The sequence below is a fragment of the Elaeis guineensis genome, chromosome 9, assembly GCF_000442705.2.
Source record: "Elaeis guineensis isolate ETL-2024a chromosome 9, EG11, whole genome shotgun sequence".
NCBI lineage: Eukaryota > Viridiplantae > Streptophyta > Magnoliopsida > Arecales > Arecaceae > Elaeis > Elaeis guineensis.
The window spans coordinates 49,703,024-49,726,940 of NC_026001.2; the positions used below are offsets into that span (position 1 = coordinate 49,703,024).

General features: G+C 35.5%; 1 protein-coding gene across 1 annotated transcript in view; it reads left to right on the forward strand.

Annotated features, from left to right (window-relative positions):
• LOC105032990 (uncharacterized) overlaps positions 1 to 20,902 on the forward strand; it is an 83,639-nt gene extending 62,737 nt beyond the window's left edge. Inside the window, exon 6 of the mRNA XM_010907600.3 lies at positions 19,691 to 20,902. Within this exon, the coding sequence (XP_010905902.1) occupies positions 19,691 to 20,328 (638 nt within the window). The 3' untranslated portion in view covers positions 20,329 to 20,902. The remainder of the gene's footprint in view (positions 1 to 19,690) is intronic.
• Positions 20,903 to 23,917: the final 3,015 nt, after the last annotated feature.

A 23,917-nucleotide genomic window follows, 5' to 3' on the forward strand; every position in this document is an offset into this window, starting at 1 on the left:
ACTACTTACTCAGATATGTTCATAGATGCATCTATATGTAAATAATAGAGACTGTCAATCACAAAATTATATGCAACCAATTTATTTCCAAAATAAATTGTACAATAGTCTTTATAAAAATTAAAAATATAATCATCCTGCACTATTGATGAAATAAAATCAAATTCTTGCTAGCAGCAGGTACATAGTAATAGTCTCTAAGTATCAAACTAAATCTAGATGGTAATCGCAGAGGATAAGTGCCCACGGTTACAGCAGTAACTCTTGTCCCGTTGCCAATCCGAAGGATCACTTCACGTTCTTCAGCTTTCTACTTTCTTTTAGACTCTACATTGAAGTACACAAGTGAGTACTTGAACTTGAGTTTATAATCTAACTAGAAGTAGAAAAAATCGTAAGGTTAGTTTCAATAATGTACAGATTTAATGTACCTTCTGAAGGCGTGTCCGCTTTGCTTTTCTTTAGGTTCTTCAGATATATAGGATAGTTCCTTTTAAAATGGCCGTCAATATTATAGTGAAAATATTTTTTCTTGTCAACAGTCTTCTTAGGAGATTCTTTCTTCGGCTTACTCTCGGACTTTTGTTTCTTTATAGATATCTTTTTTTTTCAAGTAGACTTTCTCTTGGAAGTAGAAGTCGCTCCACAGTGAGAATCGTGCCTCGTGAACTCTTCAAGGTCCCTTCAATAGTCACCAATATGTTCAATAACTCGGTCAAGATGTAATCAATCTTATTTATATGGTAGTTTACTATAAACTATCCATATAAACTAGTAAGGGATTGCAGGATCAAATTCACGTGTAATTCTTTGTACATGGTCATGTCGAGCTTCTCAAGCTCCTCTAAATCCTTAATCATTGTCAGACAATGATCATGGACAGACCGTCCTTCACGCATCTTGGCATTGAAGAGTCTTTTGGATACCTTATAGCACATAGATCGGCTCTCCTCACCATACAACTCTTGCAGGTGAGTTAGCATGGCCTTGGCAGTCTTCATATCCTCATGTTGGCGTTGAAGTTTATTGGACATCGATGCCAAAATATAGCACCGACTTTATTGTTATCATCTGTCTATTTATCTAGCGCTTCTCATTGGTCAGTGATTGGACGGTTTGGCAATACAAAGGGATCCTGATCGAGTATCTAGCTAAGCTTTTCGAAACTCAAAATAATTTTTAAGTTTTTTAGCTAGTCTTTATAGTTAGTTTCGGTTAAAAGGTTGGTATCGAGGATTCGAGTTAGAGGGTTGGAAGCAGACATGGTGAATTGCAGAGAGTAGAGATTCTAGTTAGATATTCGTATTTAATTTTAAAATTTATTTTAAAATTTTTTAAAATAAATATGCCTCCCACTATTTCTTCGAATCTCTTACACTCAGTTAAAGACGGAAATCCTCCACAACTAGGATTTGAAGTGGATACTATGGATCCATCAATCTATACGCACCTCACTTAATAGTTATCGGTGACACGCAAACCAGTGAGTGGACAATTTTTGTCCAATGCTTTTCAATCATGTTGCAGTGATATCCAATCTCTAAGTTATGTAGGCTTTATTTGAGAGTTATTAGCTTTATTTCTTAGTTAAGTCAGACCCATCATTCAAAAATGGATGTAAAGTCATCATTAGATTCCTCACCTATTTGGCCTAACCCCATCTTTACACCGCAGCATCTTATGTTAATAGAGTGGTTGCATCTTTTCGATGCAACTGAACCACTGTAATCAGTCGAGAACAATCAACATCAGTAGGACGCCCATACATCTACAATGGTGGAAGACCGCTCGACTTAATATGTATGCGAGGAGATTTAATTTAGGTCTCATCTAATTTTAATTATCTATATCTCATGCAAATAACTTATCAGCTAATTTTAATTATTTACATCTCATACAAATAACTAATCAGCTCAAAATATAACCGGTGATGATCATGGATCTATGATTCGGGCTCGAGCCATTGAGTCAGAATCGGGTCTTAGGATCACTATTACAAGCACATGCATGTCAATCGCTTTGATTGTCTTCAACTCTTTGATCCGATCCCAAGCACCCTTGATCCAATCGCGATCAACTCCATGATTTGGCATCGATCAACCGTCCGTCTTGATCCACGCTCATCATGTGTGAAAGACTTGCAATTCAATCAAATGTTGACATGCAAACACATCAAAGAATACGACCTAGAAGATCAAATTAATAACAATTATTACAACTCTTTTTAATGAGACTCACAGATCTCCAAATTATATGAATCATGTGATACGCGCAGGCACCTTTGATACAAACATTAGATGTAATCTAATGAGACCCGCAGGTCTCCAAATACAGAAATTTAATGGTGCTCGCACACATCATGATCACATCATAGAATACATCCCAGATTTAAAAGGGTCTTATCCGTGATCATCACCTCATGCATCTCATACATGAAAAATAAAATAAAAATTCAGATCTGAATACAATTGATTTTCATGCTGTTAAATGATCTAATGATAATTCGATTCATGATTCTGATTACTTGTGATCAATCATGACAGCAATAGAACCACGGAAATCAGCAATCTAAATCAATAATTTTCAAATCTAACATCCTAGTCTTAATCATATGAGGGTAGCTTTGATACCACTTGAAGAAAATCTGATTGTATAAAGATACAAAATTAAAAATAGTGGAAAGAATAGAAATTAATACTATTTTTAATTCAAACAAGCATGCAAGAGATCGCATCCCTCATAGTTTAAGATTAGGAAAAAAACAAAAGAGAGAAATCTGATCTTCACCTTACGTGGGTAGATCTTCACTGTGATTTGATGATTGTGGATGTCTTCGAGGCTCCTTTGAAACCGCATATGCATCTGGCCTATACAGATATTTACACGAGGTCGATCTGATCAGGAGATCTTGATCTCATCGTGATGCTAGCTTTCTTATCGAGATCGCTTCTTGGATGTTAAATGTAATCTCCTTTTTCTCTTCTTAAGAGAACAACAGAGATCAGGAGGAGAAGGAATATAGGAGGAGAGGGGATGGGGCATGAGGCTTGGGCATCGAACTCCTTGGACGCCATACCAGGAAGAGGAAGGAGAAGAGATGTCAAAGATGGAGCGCGTCCAGATTTTTTTTTCCTCTTGCATGCCCCTTTCTTTTCTCACACCCAATCTCTTTTCTTATCTGATTTGAGGAGGTGCTAAACCCATCTCCATGCTAAATACCAATGCCTAGGGTTTAGGGATAAGTGTTTTGGGGCGTGAGATAGAGTCCAAAAGCAGGACTCCTGGGCACTTTCTCACTGCAAAAACCAAACTTCACGATAATTTTTGTCTTGGCGTGGGAGTTTTCATGTGTCGTGATCTCTCTTGGATCAAGTCAAATACTTGGTCCAAGGGTTGAGTCAAATTCAAACTGGTTTGGATTTTTTAATAAGTCAAATACTTATTGAGTCCAAACCCTTTTAGATCTATGAAATCTAATTTGACTCAAACTCAGACCAAGTTCAATCAAATTAAATTCTAATTTAATTTGATTAGGACTCAACATCAATATTTGATTAAATCAAATAATATTGCAATAACCGCCAGTAAGTGCTTCTTTAACTCACTAACTATTAGCAAGTCTTTTTTTATAACTTTTACAAATCAGTTCAATCATCAATTATATTGATAATCGAATCTTTCAATGATTCGAAATCGTAATTTAACTATCTGATCAGTCAGAACATCTTATGTGTGTGACCTCATAGGTTCTATTGTCTGGTAGTGAAATATATTTTGATCTACATCACTAATATCATTGAAATTCTTTTCAATGGATTAGAATATTTTCAACTCATTTAATGAGAATTATTGACCATCAAAATAATTCTCATTGATCTCACAATCCACTAGTGATGCCTAGCAATATATAATGGCAACCCGGTAGAACGGAAGGAATTAAACCTTTAGGTGTAGTTACCGTGTGATACAGTTCTTCTATCGTGAGTCTCGACAAAACGGATGTTATGGAAAACTCGTCAAACCCCATCATCTGTGATATGTGAGATTTATTCAACTCGAGTTCATACTGTGAATCTTATGAAAATTCTTTTTTATTATTCATACTGTCATGGCTATGGTCTCCAGAATTTAATCTCATAAATCACATAGGACTGCTCCTTATCTATCAAGATCGATAGATCCCATTTAGGTATACATCCTACAACGAACTGACTGTAGCCAATATACACTACAAGGATTCATATGACTAGCGACCAAGTATATGTACAGTCAAACTACAGCAATCTCATTATGAATAACCGAAGTACTGTAGGACAAAGTAGTTACACTACTACAGCATTGAGAAAGTCAATGATGAGCGAGTAGATATCCAAATGATTTTTCGTGTTGGTCATGCTTGGTATCCTTGTTTTCTAACAACCATCTGTACTTTCACTTCAGTATCCTCACATTGTAGATTCGAGACTCATCTATCCAAAGAAAAGCGATTCGTGCACTAATCTTATCAGATCAATCACCATCTCTATGAGAATCCATCGATCGGGAGTAATTTAGGAATTAATCACCAATAACATGTTTCAAATTCTTAACTCTTGGGAATATGTGTTATCACTTATTAATTTGTTGGATAATTTATGAACACATACACAACATGAATGAAAATAAACAGCCCAATTTTATTAATAAATAAAAAGGTCAAGTACAGAATTATATCCTAGAATGGATAATTTATGAACACATACACGATATAAATGAAAATAAACAGCCCAATTTTATTAATAAATAAGAAGGTCAAGTACAGAACTATATCCTAGAAAGAATAAATATGTCGGTCAGATTGATTTTTAGGGCATACATCTAACACAGGATCACACCACCTTGTCATTTCTTGCTTATTCCCTACTTTTTCATCTAATTATGCAGTTTCTTCATCTATCTTAGTTGAGCATTGCTCGTGTTTAGATTAACAAAAGTTACAAAACTATTCTTGCGATTCATTAAAGGGTTCTTATAACCATGATTTCTTAGTAGGCACAATGGTGGTTTTATTAAGATGACTATGAGGTGACATTTTACTAATTATTTGGTTAACCTAATTTTTAGAGATTTAATTCTTCATATCGGGTTTAAAAGAAAATATTTATTCTACGAATCGGGTTTCCGAAAGATGACATTAATTATGCCATTATTATTCATCAACATAATGGCGTTTGTAGGCGGCTATTTTTTTTATTCATAGGTATCAAATCCATAGCTGAACTGGCCAGATGATACCTATAATTTCCTTCTTAATAGGAAATGATCAATTGTAGTGGTAAAGTAATGGTGTTATTTGAATGACTCACTGTGCATATGCATGTATGTTGGTATGTTTGTATGTCTATATCTGAATTGTGACTGTATGTTTGTATGTCTGTATCTGAATTATGACTCACTGTGCGTATGCATGTATGTTTGTATGCATTTATGCTTTATAAGATAGACATACCCATATCTCGATAGGTCGTCTGTAAACGTAATCTAGTAGTATTCTCAATAATTATTGAAAATTATGTCCTAAAACCAATCGTGTGATGACGGAGTTTTTTTTTGTATATGAATTATTGATTAATAAATAAAAATTATTTTGATATTTTTTATTCATCACAAAGTTATATCTTCCTTGTAGAACTTTAGTATTGTGATGAAGTTCTTAGAATTATGTTAGTGAACGATAAAGAGAGAATTCATCGTATAATTTATAAATATATTCGTGATCAAATGATACGTCATTACAAGACGATGTTTATCGAGTGGAGGTCATTGTGTGCCATATAGGTTGGTTGTCCTTTTAATCAAAGAGTGTGGTGATACTTGTATGACATACAAGTGAGATGTAGGAGTACATTGTCACTAAACAAGTGACTTATCTGCTGAGCATTCTGCTGTCAATAGCTGCTCGCGAAGCATATGGGCATAAGTATCTCTTAGACCTGAGATCACTATAGTGACTTGCAAGCAACTCACTATGTTTTGGTGCCGGACTATCTGGATTTCTAATGCAGTGACGGAAAGATATTAGGTACAGTCAAGTACTTGCAAAGTCTGTACGTGGATCAAGATAGGATTGATCCCTCTGGATTATAGGAGCTGATGCATTGCTGTATTTCAATTTAGTAAAATCTTGGCCAGAGTAATCCATGAGATGGATTTGAAAGATTGAAATACAATGTGGATGAAATACTCTGGGTTGACAGTTAAACCTAGATCATCCTAAAGCATTCAGGGTCAAAGGGATGAATTATACGGTAACCATATGCATAGGTTCTGAAATATTTTTGTGCGATAATTCAACTTATTCGGACGTTGAAAATCATTGCTAGATGGTAGCTTCGATTGGTACAGAAATCGGTTCCTGTGCTACCGGCTTAGTGTTTGAATCATGGAGTCACGCACATAAGTCAGATAACGTAGGAAAGTATTGGTCTATGTTTATATATCCAATTTGAAAGTACTTCATTTGATTGAACATATAGACTAACTTGATTGAGAAGTAAGTTATGGATCAAATGAGATTGAAGAGTTAACTATATCTAGCTAGCATTACACATGAGGTTCAGATTCAATCCTGGAGATGAACAGTTTTTGATCTACGATCCAAGAAGCTTACGAGAGATTGGATTTAAGTGCTGATTAATTTCAGATTAGATCTGAATTAATTAGACTTAATTGGGTTCAAAATTTCAAATTAGACTTGGTCCTAAAGTCTTAAATAGTTTAGGATTGACAGTCTTTCGAAATTGTTTTGAATATGTTTCGAATAGGATTCAAATTGGATCCTTTTGGATGAGATCCTAGGAGTCCTATTTTCACTGGGACTCTCTCACTCCTTGGCCGACCAGCACTTGGTATGGTGCTGGTTGTGGGCCGTCCCACATGGGTGTGGGTGCAAAGTGGGCGTCATATGTGGCCCAATCCTTTCTCAAGTGGGAGTTTTTCTTTGATAAGTAGTAAACTGATTCAAAGCATGCTTGAATTAGGAGTCTTATACTTATTGGGTAATGGGATTCATCTATAAATAGAGAGGGTCTCTATCTATGGATGCATAACATAGAAATTAGATTGAGAGAAAGAGAGGAGAGAAAGAGGCGTGAGCTTGTGGGCGTCCCATCCTTGGTGTCTCCTCTACCTTGCTGCCCCCTCTTTCTCTTGGCGTGGGCCCTCCTTTGGGCCTCCCTTTTGTTAGTGTGAGACGTCACACCAGCACCTCTCCTCCCTCGGTGGCCTTGCGAAGGTGCATCAATCTAGAGATTCATCTCATTTTTCTGCATTGCTTGACGTGCGCGCGAAGTAGAGGGCTTGCAGTTCCAGGCCTATGCGAAGGTTGAATCTAGATTTCGGAGATTTGATCCTCAATTTCGTTACAATCCAGATAAGGATTTGATCCTTATTCAGATAGATTTATAGAAAATTTTTAGATGCAACCCTGGTTATCTGCGAGAAACAGGTTTCTTTTCTTTCAATTGGTATCAGAGCCAGACTTTGATACATATATGCATAATTGAATTTTTCTGAATTATTTATATATTGTATGTAATTAGGATTTTATGTTAGACATTAAATCTGATTTAAATTTATTTAAATAAAATTTTTGATTTGATTTTGATTGGATTAGATGAACCTAATCAATGGTTGATTAAGGTTGTTATAAGTTTATTATAACAGAATTTTGTTATTGTTGAATTTTTGTTGGAATAACAATCTGATTTAAAATCTATTTTAAATTTATTTTAACAGAATTTTAATATTGTTATTTCGATTATGAAGTGGGACTTATTTTAGATTTGAAGTGGATCCGTTTTGATGGATATTTAGATCTGAATTCTAACGAAATTCAGCACACACCAAAACAAATTTAATCAGAAATTTAGTCATTATGCATTCATGTTTGCGTCTAATTAATTTTCTATATGATATCAAATTTGAAATTAATATTTAATAATCAACATAAGATGTGTTTCAGATCTGATATGATGTATATGATGCATCAAACCTAATTAGATTAGATGAAGAACATGATTGATAAGTTTAAGGACATGTTCGTGATATAAATTATTTTATCAAAATTGTATGTTCATGTGATTAAATATGAAATTGGATTTCAGATCTTAGTAGCTTAATATTGGATTGATGAGATTACCAGATCGTCCGGTCATAAGAGATCGAAGAGATTAATCTCTTTCTCTTGTCCATTCGACGGATTCTCTTATGACGTGTAGGGGTGTCATTGTGATCTGGTTTCATGAAGAAGAAAAACGAACAGATTCTTATAAATTATTTTGATCATAAATATGTTTAGATTAGATCTAAAGTGATTTATGATTCATTATAATAAGATAAATTCAGATATAAAATTATTTTAGAATCTGAATAGTATGTTACATAAGATGTAATTGGTGTTGATCTAAAAGTTGTCATGATGCATGAGATGTATATATGAAGTTTAGATCATACCTATGCATGTTTAATTGTTAAACATATCATGAAAATTTATTTTTATGAATTGAAACATATGGTATGCTTCACCTGAAATCCTGATAGAATAGTTCTATAGACTGAAACACACGTTTCACATACTTAATTTTGAATTAAGTTTGAATGATCTAGATTTGAGAATTAAAGATCATTAAGACACCATATAAATCGATGGGCTATGGGTTAGTATGAATCAGATTTTTCTAATGGGTTAGAAACATATGTTTTTATCTAGGGTTAGAAACACATATGGACCAAATAGAGAAATTGGTTAAATCTAATCAAGTGTTGAATTAAATTAAGTCAGAATTTCTCTAGATCAACCTCAATAGTTGAAGTTTGATCAAGTCCATATTTTTGACCTTAATAAATGGACCATGATCATGGCTCTGTGGTTGAGTTCGAATATTCTGGTGGATCAAATCGAAACTAATCACCAGTTGATGTTTAAGGTAAGTTTGGTAGATTTGATCAAGTGGTTTTTAATTGGGAGTTACTCACCTAGATGCGTCTATGGTGAGTTAATGGCACGTCCCTCTCACTGATCTCACTTATCTGGCCAATATAGTAGATTATGTTTTGATTAGATCACTAGTCTATTCGAGCTGATCCATGCCATCAAGGTTAATCAGTATGATTGATTTAGGTGTCTTTACACTAGCTTGTGTCTAATTCTCTACATGATTTGGTGAAGACAGTAGGAGGATTTACAGCTTGCAGGTCTTCTTTTCTTATTCTCAGATCAATAAAATCAAATCTTTTAAATTATTAGGTCCATAAAATGATACAGTTATGGGGATAACTTGTTCATAGCTTTCCATTAAGATACGTGACAATGAGTCCAATGTTTTAAATAGGTATTGGAGGCACCACACGTCTGGTATTTATTAGACATTAGAATTATCATTTATCATATGACCATCTTGTTGTCCTTCAGATCAATGCTCAGGTTGGTTGAGCCACACTCGGGCCTGGGCGTTCGTTTGTTGGATGTATTTGGTGTTGTATTATTAATGGTTGAACCTAATCAAGATTTTCAGTGGAGGCGTCCCACGCCTGCTGAAGGGATGCCTGGGGCAAAACCTAATTGCTAGAAGTTGTTTGGAGAAATAATTGGTTATGAACCTACCCATGATGCACTAGGGTTGGCCGAGCCACACTCGGGCCCGAATGCAGTCTGTGTGGATTCTAATATCCGCTAAGGAATTAATGTAATTTCTCGAATTGGAGGTAGAGGCTATCAATTCGTACAAAATAATGATAGAATCTTTAGATTAAAGTCCATGTCTTTGGGATTAAAAAGTAATTCATATACTAATAGGCTTTTATTTTTTTTCAGCTATGGTCAACACACTATCCTTTCGTATGCTGTTGGACAGCGACAAGCTTACCGGATATAACTTTTATAGCTGGTATCGAAAGTTGAAAATCGTCTTAGAGTATGAGAGGATTTTGTACGTCCTTACGGATGAGGCACCTGAAGAACCTGCTGCCAATGCTATTTGTACCATGAGAGACATGAAGTGGCTCAATGACCAAATGACTGTACGTTGTGTGATGAGGGCAGTTATGAACGATGAAATTAGCCGTAAGTTCGAGGATGCGCAGCCTGAGCAGATCATTCAAATATTGAATGAGTCTTTCGGCATCCCTGAGGATGTGGAGAGATGCAAACCTCCTACGCAGTGTTCAATGTCCGTATGCGAGAGGAGGCTTCAGTCTTCGATCATGTGCTGTACATGATTGAGCAGATTGAACGTCTGAGCAAACTTGGCTTTTCGTTGCATGAACAATTAGGCAAGAATGCAATCTTCAACTTGTAATCGAAATCCTACCTATCCTTTCTCAGTCATTACAGAATGACAAAGTCTACTTTTGAGGACCACCAGCTCCTTTTGGAGCTGGTGAATTTAATGGGAGGTTCATTTGCAGGATCGACTGGAGCTGGTGAATTTAATGGGAGGTTCATTTGCATTCTGGAGCTGGTGAATTTAATGGGAGGTTCATTTGCAGGTTGTCGATCCTCTAGGAGAGGAAAGAAGAAGATGTAGAAATACCATGCCGCTGATCCTAAGCAGAGCAAAACGTCAAAAGTTGACAAGAGCCAGACAGAATGCTTCTTTTGTAAGAAGCTGGATCATTGGAAAAGAAATTGTCCTACTTACATAGCCATCCTTGACCCAAACAGGCTTAAGAATAAGAGAAAGAAGCAAACGATTGCTTCACAAGGTACTTATATGATAACTCCTTATAATTTTTCTGTTTGTGATACTACTACCTGAGTATTGGATATCGGACGATAATATATGCAATTCGTTGCAGGGACTGCAGATAAGTAGAAAGTTTCGAGAGGACGAGCGGTTCTTAAACATTGGAGATGGAAGTCTTGTTCCAGTTCTGGTCTTGAAAACTTTGCAGCTAGTCTTGGAGTCTAGTAGTATCATATTAGATGATTGTCATTATTGTCTTTCTTTTTTGATGAATATCATCTCTGTAGGCTTTTTGGCCAAATTTGGTTTCAAGTTTGTAATAAAGAATGATTTTTGTGATATCATTATGAATGATTCTGTAATTATGCGTGGACAATTAAGACATGATATATACATAATATCACGGTCAGTTGGTATAATGTACACAATCAGTAAACGTCCTAAATTAAATAATGTCAATGAATCCTACCTTTGGCATTGTAGGCTTGGTCATGCGAACAAGAGTAGGATTGACAGGTTGATCAAGAAACGTGTCCTTGAAATAGATGATTGTGAATCATTCCCTACCTGCGAATTTTGTCTATTTGGTAAGATGACTAAGTCATCTTTTAAGGAAAAAGGTGAAGAGCCAACAATATCCTAGGTCTAATACATACTGATGTATGCGGACCTATGAACATAAGTGTCAGAGGAGGATACTACTACTTCATTACGTTTACAGACGATCTATCGAGGTTTGTGTATGTCTATCTTATGAAGCATAAGTCAGAATTATTTGAAATATTCAAACGATTTCGTACTGAAGTAGAGAAATAGACTGGAAAGAGTATTAAAATCCTTCGGTTAGATCGAGAAGGTGAATACCTCATCAGTGACTTCCTGACATATCTGGAAGAGAATGAGATTCTCTTGCAGTAGATCCCTCCTGGAGCACCACAACATAATGGGGTGTCTGAAAGGAGGAATCGAACCTTATTAGACGTGGTCCGATCCATGATGGGCTTTGCGAGTCTGTCAATCTTCTTTTAGGAATATGCTCTAGAAACTGCCTACTACATTTTGAATAAAATATCGAGCAAGTCTGTCGATAAAACTCTGTATGAGATATAGACTGGACGTAAGCCTGTGCTCTCATACCTTAGGGTCTGGGGGTATCCAGCTTATGCCAAGCGTTTAAAGACAGATAATCTTAGATTTAAGTCCGATAGATGTTTATTTGTAGGGTATCCAAAGAAAACTAAAGGATACTACCATCCGCTATAGAGCAAAAGATGTTTGTCAGCAGCAGGACAGTCTTTTTGGAAAAAAATTTTTTTAGAGGAGCTAATGCCTGTAAAATTGAACTTGATGAAGTTCAAGAGATGGAAGGACCGACACAGAATTGGATTTGATTGGAGAATCGAATTCGGAGCCAGTAAAGGCACTATTAAGAAGATTCGGTAGAGTACCGCATCAGTTGGACGGGTACTATGGTTTCTTGATCCAGAATAGTGACCCCATTGAATTTGATGAGAATGATGAGGATCCAATCACTTATATGGAAGCCATGTAAAGGTCCGATTTTTAAAAATGGCTTGAGGTTATGAAGTTCGAGATGGAGTTCATGGAGATCAATGGTGTATGGACACTAGTTGATTCGTCCGAAGGAATAAAATTCATAAGGTGTAAATGGATTTTCAAAAGAAAAAGAGTGGACGAGAAGGTAGAGACTTATAAAGGCCGTTTAGTTGCCAAGAGTTATCATCAGCGTTATGGTATTGACTATGACGAGATGTTCTCTCCTGTGGTAATGCTCAAGCTCATCCAATTATGCTTGCTGTAGCTGCACTTAGATTATGAAATCTAACAAATGGATGTCAAAACTGCTTTCTTTAACGGAAAGTTGGAAGAAGAGGTGTATATGATACAGCCTGAAAAGTTCACGTCCATAGATGAGTCAAAAGTGTGCAAGCTGAATAGGTCTATTTATGGACTTAAGCAGACGTCTAGGAGTTGGAACATACATTTTGATAAGGTGATCAAAATGTATGGCTTCATTAGGAATAGAGAAGAGCTTTGCATCTATAAGTGGGCTATTGATTTTATTGTCATCTTTCTTGTACTATATGTGGATGACATACTGTTACTAAAAAATAATATTCCGACTTTGCAGAGTGTGAAGCTGTGGTTATTATCACAGTTCTCCATGAAGGACTTGAGAGAAGCATCCTACATCCTAAGGATGAAGATCTATAGGGATAGATCTAGAAGGTTACTTAGATTGTCTCAATTCACGTACATCGATATCATATTGAAGTGGTTCAACATGAAGAATTCTATGAGAGGCTATCTTTCCATAGGCCATGAAATTTTCTCCAAGAAGGATTGTCTGACAACCTCTGAGGAGAGAGCATATGAGTAGAATATCATAGCTTCAACAGTGGGATCTATCATGTACGCCATGACGTGTACGAGACCGAATGTGGCCTATTCACTAGAGGTAGTGAGTAAGTACCAGTCTGATTCGGATGAGAATCATAGGAAGGTTATGAAGGCAATCCTTAAGTATTTAAGAAATACTAAAGATCAATGGCTTATCTATGGAGACACCGATCTGAAACTTATAGGATATACTGATCTCAGTTTTCAGTCAGATTGTGATGACAGCAGAAGCATGTCGGGCTACGTATTTACCTTGAATGGAAGAGCTGTTTGCTGGAAGAGTTTCAAACAACATACTGTGGCCGATTCTGTATGCGAAGTGGAATACAATGCTGCATCGGATACTGCAAAGGAGGCGGTGTGGTTGCGAAAATTCATCATCAAGCTGGGAGTTACACTTTCTATTGATGGTCCTGTCCTGCTGTATTGTGACAACTCTGGTGCCATAGCTCAGGCGAAAGAACTAAAGTCATACCAGCGTACCAAACATATTTTGCACCGCTATCATCTGGTACGAGAGATCGTGAATCGAGGTGACGTCGAGCTTCAGACGGAAAGAAAAATCTAGCCGACTCCTTTACTAAAGCTCTCAGGATCAAAGAGTTCGATCACTTTAAATGAAAGATGGGTATAAGATACTACCCCGATTGGCTTTAGTCCAAGTGAGAGTTGTTGGAAATTGTCGTAAAATCAATCGTGTGACGATTGAGTTCCTCTTTGTATATGAATTATTGATTAATAAATAAAAATTATTTTAATATTTTTTTATTCATCATAAAGTTATATCTTTCTTGTAGACTCTAGTATTGTGATGAAGTCCTTAGAGCTATGTTAGTGAACGATAAAGAGAAGATTTATCGTGCAGTTCTTAAATATGTTCACGATCAAATGATACATCATTACAGGACGATGATGTTTATCGAGTGGAGGTCATGTGCCATATGGGTTGATTGTCCTCTTAACCAAAGAGTGTGGTAACACTGGTATGGCATACAGGTAAGATGTAAGGATACATCGTCACTGAACAAGTGACTCACCTGCTGAGCGTTCTGCTGTCAAGAGCTACTCACGAAGCGTATGGGCATAAGTGTCCCTTAGACCTGAGATCACCATAGTGACTTGCAAGCAACTCACTATGCTTTGGTGTCGGACTATCAGGATTTCTAATGCAGTAACGGAAGGACACTGGGTACAGTAAAGTACTTGCGAAGACTGTATGTGGATCAAGATAGGATTGATCCCTCCGGATTATAGGAGCTGATGCATTGCTGTATTTCAATTTAGTAAAATCTTGATCAGGATAATCAATGAGATGGATTTGAAACGTTGAAATATAATGTGGATGAAATACTTTGGGTTGACAGTTAAACCTAGATCATCCTAGAGCATTCAGGGTCAAAGGGATGAATTATGTGGTAACCATATGTATAGGTTCTGAAATATTCTTTTGCGATAATTCAACCTATTCGGACGTTGAGAACCATTGCTAGATGGTAGCTTTGATTAGTTCCTGTGCTACCAGCTTAGTGTTTGAATCTATGGAGTCACGCACATAAGTCAGACAACGTAGGAAAGTATTGGCCTATGTTTATATATCCAATTTGGAAGTACTTGACTGGAATATATCGACTAACTTGATTGAGAATTAAGTTATGGGTCAAATGGAATTGAAGAGTTGACTATATCTAGCTAGCACTACACATGAGGTTCAGGTTCAATGCCGGAGATAAACAATTTTTGATCTATAATCCAAGAAGCTTACGAGAGATTGGATTTAAGTGCTGATTAATTTCAGATTAGATCTGAATTAATTAGACTTAATTGGGTTCAAAATTTCAAATTAGACTTGGTTCTAAAGTCCTAAACAGTTTAGGTTGACAGTCTTTCGAAATTATTTCGAACCTGCTTCTAATTGGATTCAAATTGGATCCTTTTTGGATGAGATCTAGGAGTCCTATTTTCATTAGGACTCCCTCACTCCTTGGCCGACCAGCACTTGGTATGGTGCTGGTTGTGGGCCGTCCTACATGGGTGTGGGCGTGGGGCAAAGTGGGCACCATATGTGGCCCAATCCTATCTCAAGTGGGAGTCTTTCTTTGATAAGTAGTGGATTGATTCAAAGCATGTTTGAATTAGGAGTCCTATACTTATTGGGTCATGGGAATCATCTATAAATAGAGAGGGTCTCTATCTATGGATGCATAGCATAGAAATTAGATTGAGAGAAAGAGAGGAGAGAGAGGCGTGAGCTTGTGGGCGTCCCATCCTTGGTGTCTCCTCCACCTTGCCGCCCCCTCTTTCTCTTGGCGTGGGCCCTTCTTTGGGCGTCCTTTTTGTTGGTGTGAGGTGTCACACCAGCACCTCTCCTCCCTCGGTGGCCTTGTGAAGGTGCATCAATCCAGAGATTCATCCCGCTTTCTTGCGTTGTTTGGCGTGCGCGTGAAGTAGAGGGCCTGCAGTTTCAGGCCTACGCGAAGGTTGAATCCAGATTTCGGAGATTTGATCCCAAATTTTGCTATAATTTAGGTAAGGATTTGATCCTTATTGAGATAGATTTATAGAACATTTTTAGATGCAATCTTGGTTATCCACGAGAAACATATTTCTTTTCCTTCACATGTATGTTGGTATGTTTGTATGTCTATATCTGAACTGAGGTGGAGATATAAACAGGTCAAATACCATTATGTAACCGCCATTTTAGCATGATAACAGCTTACAAATTTCTGTTGTTTAAATGCCTTTTATGTGTGTGTGAATAGTGCAATGGGAACTAAACTGAAATCATGTCTATTATAATGTCAATCAGTCATTATTTCAAGTCATGATCTGGGCTTCTTGATGGTCTATTCACCAAACGAACTTTCAAGCATAGTGTTAATTATGCTGGTCTCTTATCATGGTTCCCACAGAAGAATGTGATTTCTTTTTCATTCTTGATGTGGAGCTTTTATTAATCTATCCATTTAATCTGTAATAAACTTAATCATAAAAATGGATGAAATTGTTTTCCTAAACTTGAACAACCATAAGCCTGTTTCAATTTGCATAAAAGAATTATTACGATAAATAATATTTCAACTATAAAGTTTTTATCTTGTTATTCATTGCCTTGCTACATGTGCATTTGCTGTTTGACTTAAGAAAACATCTGTTCTGTATCTATGATCAATCACATCTTCATATTACAGCCATATGCTAAATCCCTCCCCCGCAACAAAATATGTTCTCATCGATTCTAATATAACACTGGCATTTTCAGGCAACTCCTATTATATTGTGTTCTATTATCCAAAGGGCACATGGAGATGGCATTGTAAATGACCCGACCCAACCCAATCTGATTAAAACTCGGGGTGAGTATGGGTCTAGATAAAATACCCAAAGTGGGTTTGTGTCGGATGCAGATAGTGGTATGCCTCATCTCGAACCCATCTTGATATAATCTTAATCTATATCTCTTCTTTTAAAATTATAATTATTGTATAATGGTTGTATAAGTTCCTCACCCGATCCGATTCAACCCGACCCAACCTAACCCATCGTATCTACCTAAGGCAACTGACACCACTATTTGACCTGCTCGACCTGACTCGAGGTGGGTATGGGGCGGGTATGGCATGGGGATTTTATTGCGGAATGAATATGAGTATTGGCAGACATGACCCATACCTGACCCATACCCGATCCAATGCCATACCTAAGGGCACATACTGTCAACATTCCGTAAAAATAATAATAACAACTAAATATGAGGCTAAGAGTTGTTGATCATCTTTAGTTTCTCTTACATTTCAATTTAAATAAATTATTGCATATACAATTAGAGATAAAAGATAATGTTATCAAAATGAGTAGATCAACAAAATAAATTAATATAAAAATGAAAATATTTACATCAGAAAATGGAAAATAAAAATGAAATATGAAAATGCAAAATTGAAAATATAAAATATTAATTGAAACATGCATCAAGTAATTTAAAAATGAAAATATATGAAATAAGTTAAACTAAAATATGAAATGAAACCAAAGTAAAAATAAAAGATATTTAATAATTAGATCATTAATTACAAGCCTCAATAGAAAAAACATCGAATAATATCTACAATAGAAATATAAAAACTCCAAAAAATAAAAATAGAAAATGAAATAATTAAATGAAACTAAAAGTATAAAGTAAATGATAATAGCAGTAAACTTAAAAATAAAGTATCAATAAAATATAAATAGAAGAAAATAAATTAAAAGTGTTGAACAAAGTGAAAAATTATGTAGGCCTTTATGAAGGCTAGTTGAGGGCTGGAATGATGACAAAAAGACTGAAAAGAGAGTGGGGAATGGAGTGTGACACAGAGGGAGAGAGAGAGGGGATGGGGAAACGTGAGAGATATTAAAGGAGGTGTGAGGAAGAGAAACATGGGGGAGAGATGAAAAATCAGGTTTAAATTTTCTCCCAAAAGAGTAGAGATACAGAGGGATAGAGGGATCTTTCCCTTGAAAGATAGGATGGGGGGCAAGGAGGGTGGGGTATATGAAGGGTACACAGAGTGAGTTTCTTTTTTTTTTGTTTCATATTTACTTTTTAAGTAAAAGAGACATTTTAAAATTTTGGCAAATGCATTTTCAGCATCAAATTTTGAAGATGGAATCAAGAGATAATTTTCCTTCATTTTGAGAATATCTTTCTCCTATAGATATTTATTGATCATGTATAATAACAATATTGTATAAAATATGATAAGGCCATCCATTTTAGAGTTAAAATTAATGTACTTTTTTGATATTTTAGTAATTGAATGATGCATATATTGTTACATCTTATAAAAATCTTGAGCCATAGCAGTTATTTAGCATAGGTATCACTTATTATTGAATGGAATCTAGTAAAGTTGAAAGATATTTGCTTGTGATTTTGATAAGAGTTGTTTTCTAAATGGTTACATTCTTGTTTAAGCCGCATTAAGTTTGTTTACTTCTATACAAGGTTCACAATCTTGGTTTTGGAACTTGTACTGGCATCATGTTTGATATAGTATTGGTATGCTTGATAAGAGAGTTGGTTTGGTATACTGAGACTCGGTACGTCCCTTGTACTGAGTCTTGGTTCGATAGTTGTATGGTACAGTATGCCTGTATAAAGTGACATGGGTATGGAGAACCTTGCTTCTACATAATATTTATATAATTGTTTTGATTTTTTTTATAAGATCTCATTTTTTCCAGCTGCATGTGCAGGGCACATGCTAGCTTATTATTGCTCGTTAATTAGTGAAAGTTGAAAAATGCATTAGATGAGTCAAGGGAAAAATTACAAATTCTTCTTTTATCTTTTCTTCAGTCTTCATCCTCATATGGTGATGCATTAAGATATGGTTTTGTGCCAATGCATTATTCCTTCCTATTTTACTATATAGCATCTCTTTCTTGTAGGTAACATTTATTATTAGATTATGTGACCATATAAAGTTAAAGAGGTGTAAAGATGAGATGAAGAAGTTATTGGATGATTTCTGTTTTTTTTTTTTTTAATATGAATATTCGGCAACACTAAAGATAATAGCTATATATTGTTTTTCTTCCGGTCAACTCCGGTTTATATTTTGATTGGGTGAATTATTTAATTTATTTCCAAGTGACTTTTAACGATTCATAATTTGGTGAACCCAAAAGCTGTGAGAGAGTCAGTATGTGCTTTTTATGCGGCTGGTAAGTGGCAAGGTGAGATATGGTGTTAAGAAACAGTTCAGCCAAAAAATAAGTGATCGGTAGTCAGCATTTGGGATGCCATTACCATAATTTATGCATGACAACTTTGAAAATTATGAGTTGAGATGAAAAAGATCAAAATTTATAATATAGATGATAAGAAGGTATAGAAATTCACAAAATAAATTCATCTATGTGCCAATGCAAGAAAGTTAAGATTTGACAGCCTTAGAAGGCATTTGAAAAAGTTCGCAATTTTATTTTTTAATGATAATTACACTTCTTGAAATTTTGTTTTTTCTCTATCTCCTACGAGGCCTATTGGAAGGATAGGAACAAAATTGGCCATCGAAACTTTTGAATTACTTGAACTTTCATATTCCAAGGGTTGTTTTCCTGATGCAAGTCCTCTTGCATTTATAGTTCCATGTGATTTTCTTGAGAAAAGAGATGCATGATCTTGTACTTTTCAGTGACTGAAGTGGCAAATCCATGATTACAGCAAAGTAGTGGAGATTCCATCCAAAGGGAAAAAGAAAAGGCAGTATTGGAGTTAATTCCTTTCATATCGTAATATGGACTAGGAGATTTCCTTTTCCATTGAGTCCACAACATTCTGGATTGCAAAATTGTAACTTAGAAATAATTATGATCATAAGCCATCAGAAGTTTTTATTCAAGATAATGCTCTTCTTGTAGGTGCTCTAAACAAAACAAAGTTTATTGTTTTAACCTTTTCTTCATTTCAGGTGGAGTTGGGTCAGATTTTTATATATTTTATCTCTCATGTTTAACCTTGCTGTTCTAATTTGTATTGCATCACAATTTTCTTCAAGCTTCGAAGCAAATGCAGATTTCCTCACCTCCAAGACCACTTGAAGAAAGAGAAGCTGCATATCAAGCTGCCCGTGAACGGATCTTTGCTTTGAATGACTGTGATGAAAAGGTTGTCCTTGTTCCAAAGTCTAGGAAAGTCCCAGTTGTTGCTCGGCGGATGATTGCACATGCACTTGGTCAGAAGATTTGTTCTACTCCTTCCAATCAGAAACCATCCTCTCAGAAATTTGAAGAAAATGAATCTACTAAAGGACCAACCAATGATGAAAGAAATGAGGATAAATTAGATCCAGCTCTAGAATACAGTAAAGAAGCAATGGCTTTTCCTGACAGCAAGTTGTGTATGTTTGGAAGGAAGATGTATGATAAGCCTGCAAACAAAAGCAGCAATTACAATTGTAGCACCTCTATTGAGATGAGGGGGCATAGCAAAGCAGCTGGTAGTGGTTCACCCAACTGCAATTCATTATCAAATACAAGCAATGGAAGAGTGGTGGACATTGGAAATTTGGAGAAAGAACGGATAGGTGCTGCTAAGAGAATTTTTGCTCATGCATTAGGGTTACCATCTTCTAAAGGAAATAACAGCCTTACAGTGAAATCAAAAACAAATGGACATTTCAGAAGAGGTATCTAGTCAATCATCCCCACTAACACAGCAAACTTTGTTGTTGGTCGGTAACATCAGACATGAAAGGGAAGTTCTGTCAGCCTATTATACCTGTGCAAAACATTTTTCTGAATTCTTAGACGATGCAGTTTCCATGTAAGCTGTTGAAGATCATGTGGGTTTGGAGATTTCTCTGGATACAACATTTCAGGTATTTACATTTTTGGAGCTGGAAAGGTGGATTGAAATGAAAAAGAGCTAGCAGACACCACATGAAACTGAACTAAATCATACAATGCCATTGGTTCTTGATTTTTCCAGCATAAAGAGTGCATCATCTAAACTTCAATGCCAAGTTATCTCTACTGTTTATCAAAGCTTGGTTCTAATTTCTAACTCTGAATGGGAGCAGAAGATGCAAAGCAACTCTCGGCAGGATGAAAAAGGTGTAAAAATAGAGCGTCAATTGTGACATGGCTATGGTCATTCTATTGTAGGAGGTTTCTCAAATATATTCACTTCAGTTTGTAAAACGAGTATGATGCTAAAATTTCATCAATAGTTCACCGTATCGCTTGACAGTTTTCTGGAAAGTGGTCCATATTTTTCTGGTGGTTTTATTGGATGACTGAATATAAAGTAATGGTAGGTCTCTCTCTCTCTCTCTCTGTGCACGCGCGCGCACACGCGCACAACACACACATCTAGCATTTTATTAGGTAATGGTAGCTAATCCTTCCCACCCTAGTTCATCTTCTCCTCGATCCACTAAAACAATGTGAGAACTTCATAAAACCCTGGAAACTCTGACAGTTGAATAATACAGAATCAGCAAACACATAAAGGATTGAAGAGAGAAATTAAAATTGGGGGAGAAAACTCACCAAACATTCCATCCGAAGGCCAGAATTCTCTTCCTCAACTGAGAACTAGGTTTTGGTTCAGAGAGCGGAGGGCTCATGATGTATATTCGGACAGTATCAGTAACATTCTTTTTGGCGGTCTGGATGCATCAGCTTCAAGTCATATCTTGAAGAGAAAGAGGAAGAAAGGAGCTTCAATCATAATGGAATTGCTACTTCAAAATGAAGAGTAGCTAAGAAGATTGAAGAGAAATTCACCTTGTACCAAATTGTTTGATGGGGTCCAAGTGTGGATCCAATGTTGCCCCGTGTTTCCCTCCCGGGCATGGCATTGCTGCTATGTGTTATCTCTTGTACTTTGTGACCATAATCTAGAAATATTATTCTAGTAAATGCTACATAGACACCAGTCCCTTATTCTAGGTTATGCCTTTTCTCCCGTTTGTGGAGTTGAGGTCCTTAGTCCAACAAGTACAGCCCTCGTCCCCTAATCTAAATAAGTGCTGTGTTAATTCATGGCATCCATATTTCAATCTGAAGCCCAGCATGTGTTTTGAGGTGTCTCTATCTTTGATTTCTTTCTTGAATAGTTTGTTAGTTTTCATCATACATCCCGTACTTTTGATGCAATATGCCATTGCAAATTACCATTATAATGAAGAAACTCTCTCGAGCAAATTTCTCATACACTAAAAAAATATTTTCTTTTCAACATTATAATAAATTCTCTCTCTCTCTCTCTCTCTCTCTCTTTCTCGATTGATTCTACCAAATTTGGCAAAGATGTTTGTCTCCCGGAGACGGCAACTCAAAAGGTTGGGTGGGGGGTGGGGTGGGGGCGCGGGGGGAGAGAGAGGAGGTGAATTGATTTTTTTAAAAATTATTTAAAAAATTTGTGTCCAACAACAAAATTGAAATATATTTGTACAGTGTTTAGTTGTAATTAAATATGCAACAAAGAATAAAAATAAATATAAATATAGAATCACCAACATAATAAATGTATAATGGTTTGGTGCTCAACTTAGTATCTATGTCTATTTCTCAGGTCAATCCACTTATAAATTCTAACTATAATTCTACAAGATTATTGTTCAATTATTTTTACAGGTTCACAATCCAATCCAATTGATTTTTTTGGCTCACCTACTAAAATTTTACAACCAATTATTTTTCTAGCTCACAATCAATCTAGTTGGTTTTCACTGGCTCACCAACTAAACCATCGTACCATCTAATTTATAATTTGGACCAATCATCTAAAATCCTAAGCTTCTTTCTTAAGAAATTTGCAGAACAATTAAGACAAGATATACAAGAATTTAAAATATAAATAATAAACTTTTTAGACTTTTGAAGAAGTCAAAGTGGTTGAGTTGTCGAATTATTTGACTTTTTCCTTGAATGCTTAAGAAAGAATTGATGAAGACTTGAATGCTTTTATTCAGTAGTTGTTGGCTTAATTCAATATACTCTTCCTCTCTTTTGAGTGGAGTAAAATGGAAAGATTAGAATTGAAAGCTTTTCTAATTATTTCCTCACTGTCTTTTTTGTTCCATTCAAAATAGCTCAAATAAATTAAATATCCTCAAAATCTTGGTTCTCCACTTGAATTATTCACTTTTATGGCTTCAAAAATATTTGCTGTTAATGCCGGAATATTTAAAATAGCTATTATAAAATATAGCTATTTGAAATAATATAGAAAACTAGTCATTATTTTGTCAGAAAACTGAGTTGGCTCATCCAAATTCTTAGTCGACTAACCTAAAGTCCTGAGTTGGCTAAGTGAAACACTGAGATGGCTCAGGAATAGATACAATTTTTTTACTTTATATCTATTCTGTCTATGTGAGACTGGATTGGCTTAGATATCTTCTTAATCGATTGACTTTATGACTTGGTTGGCTAACTGATCTTCTGGATTGGTTTAGAAAACTTATAAATTTTTATTGCTTTCTATATTCTTCTATCTCTAAGATTGAGTCGACTATCCTATTTTTGTGAGTCGGCTAAGTTCTAGTCTTGATCAGCAATATTGTTTTCATAGTCGGCTCAAGAGAATTTATGAAAATTTTAATTTTCTATCTTCACTCTGAGTTTGAGGCTGAGTCAGCTATCCATGTAGGTGACTTGACTATGACCCTGTTTTGATAGGCTCATATAAAAACTTAATCAGCTAAGAAAAATCTTTTGCATTTTATATCTTTTTGTCTTCCGTTGAACTAAGACCGCATCAGCTAACCTTTTTTTTGTTCGACTCAAAAGCATGCCACATATGCCAAAGTTGATTTTCTCTTATTTTAAGTAGTTTTTTTTGTTCAATCATATTCTAAACTAGACTTATCTTCTCAAATTTAATTTTTGAATAGGTAGACTTGTTAAGAAGTTTTTTTAGGCTAGATTTTTCTTTATTATATTTCTTTTATGCCAAACTTATTTTCTTTGCTTTCAAACTTGAACCTTTGACTTGAAAATACAAAATTACTTAAATTTGAGAGGACTTCTTCTTGAATGAGATCAACCTTTAAGTATTAGAAGAAATTCTACAATTACTCTCAAAAGCATTATTAGTAGTTATAATTTATACTCAAATTCTTTTGATATCATCAAAATCAATTCCAAAGCTAATAGTCTCTCTCTTTTTGATGATGACAAAGTATTTTGAGTATTACCTTTCAAGCACCGATAAGTTTTGAAATTTTGAAACAAAACATCTTAAAAGCAAAGGTCAAGTATTTATCAAATTTTAA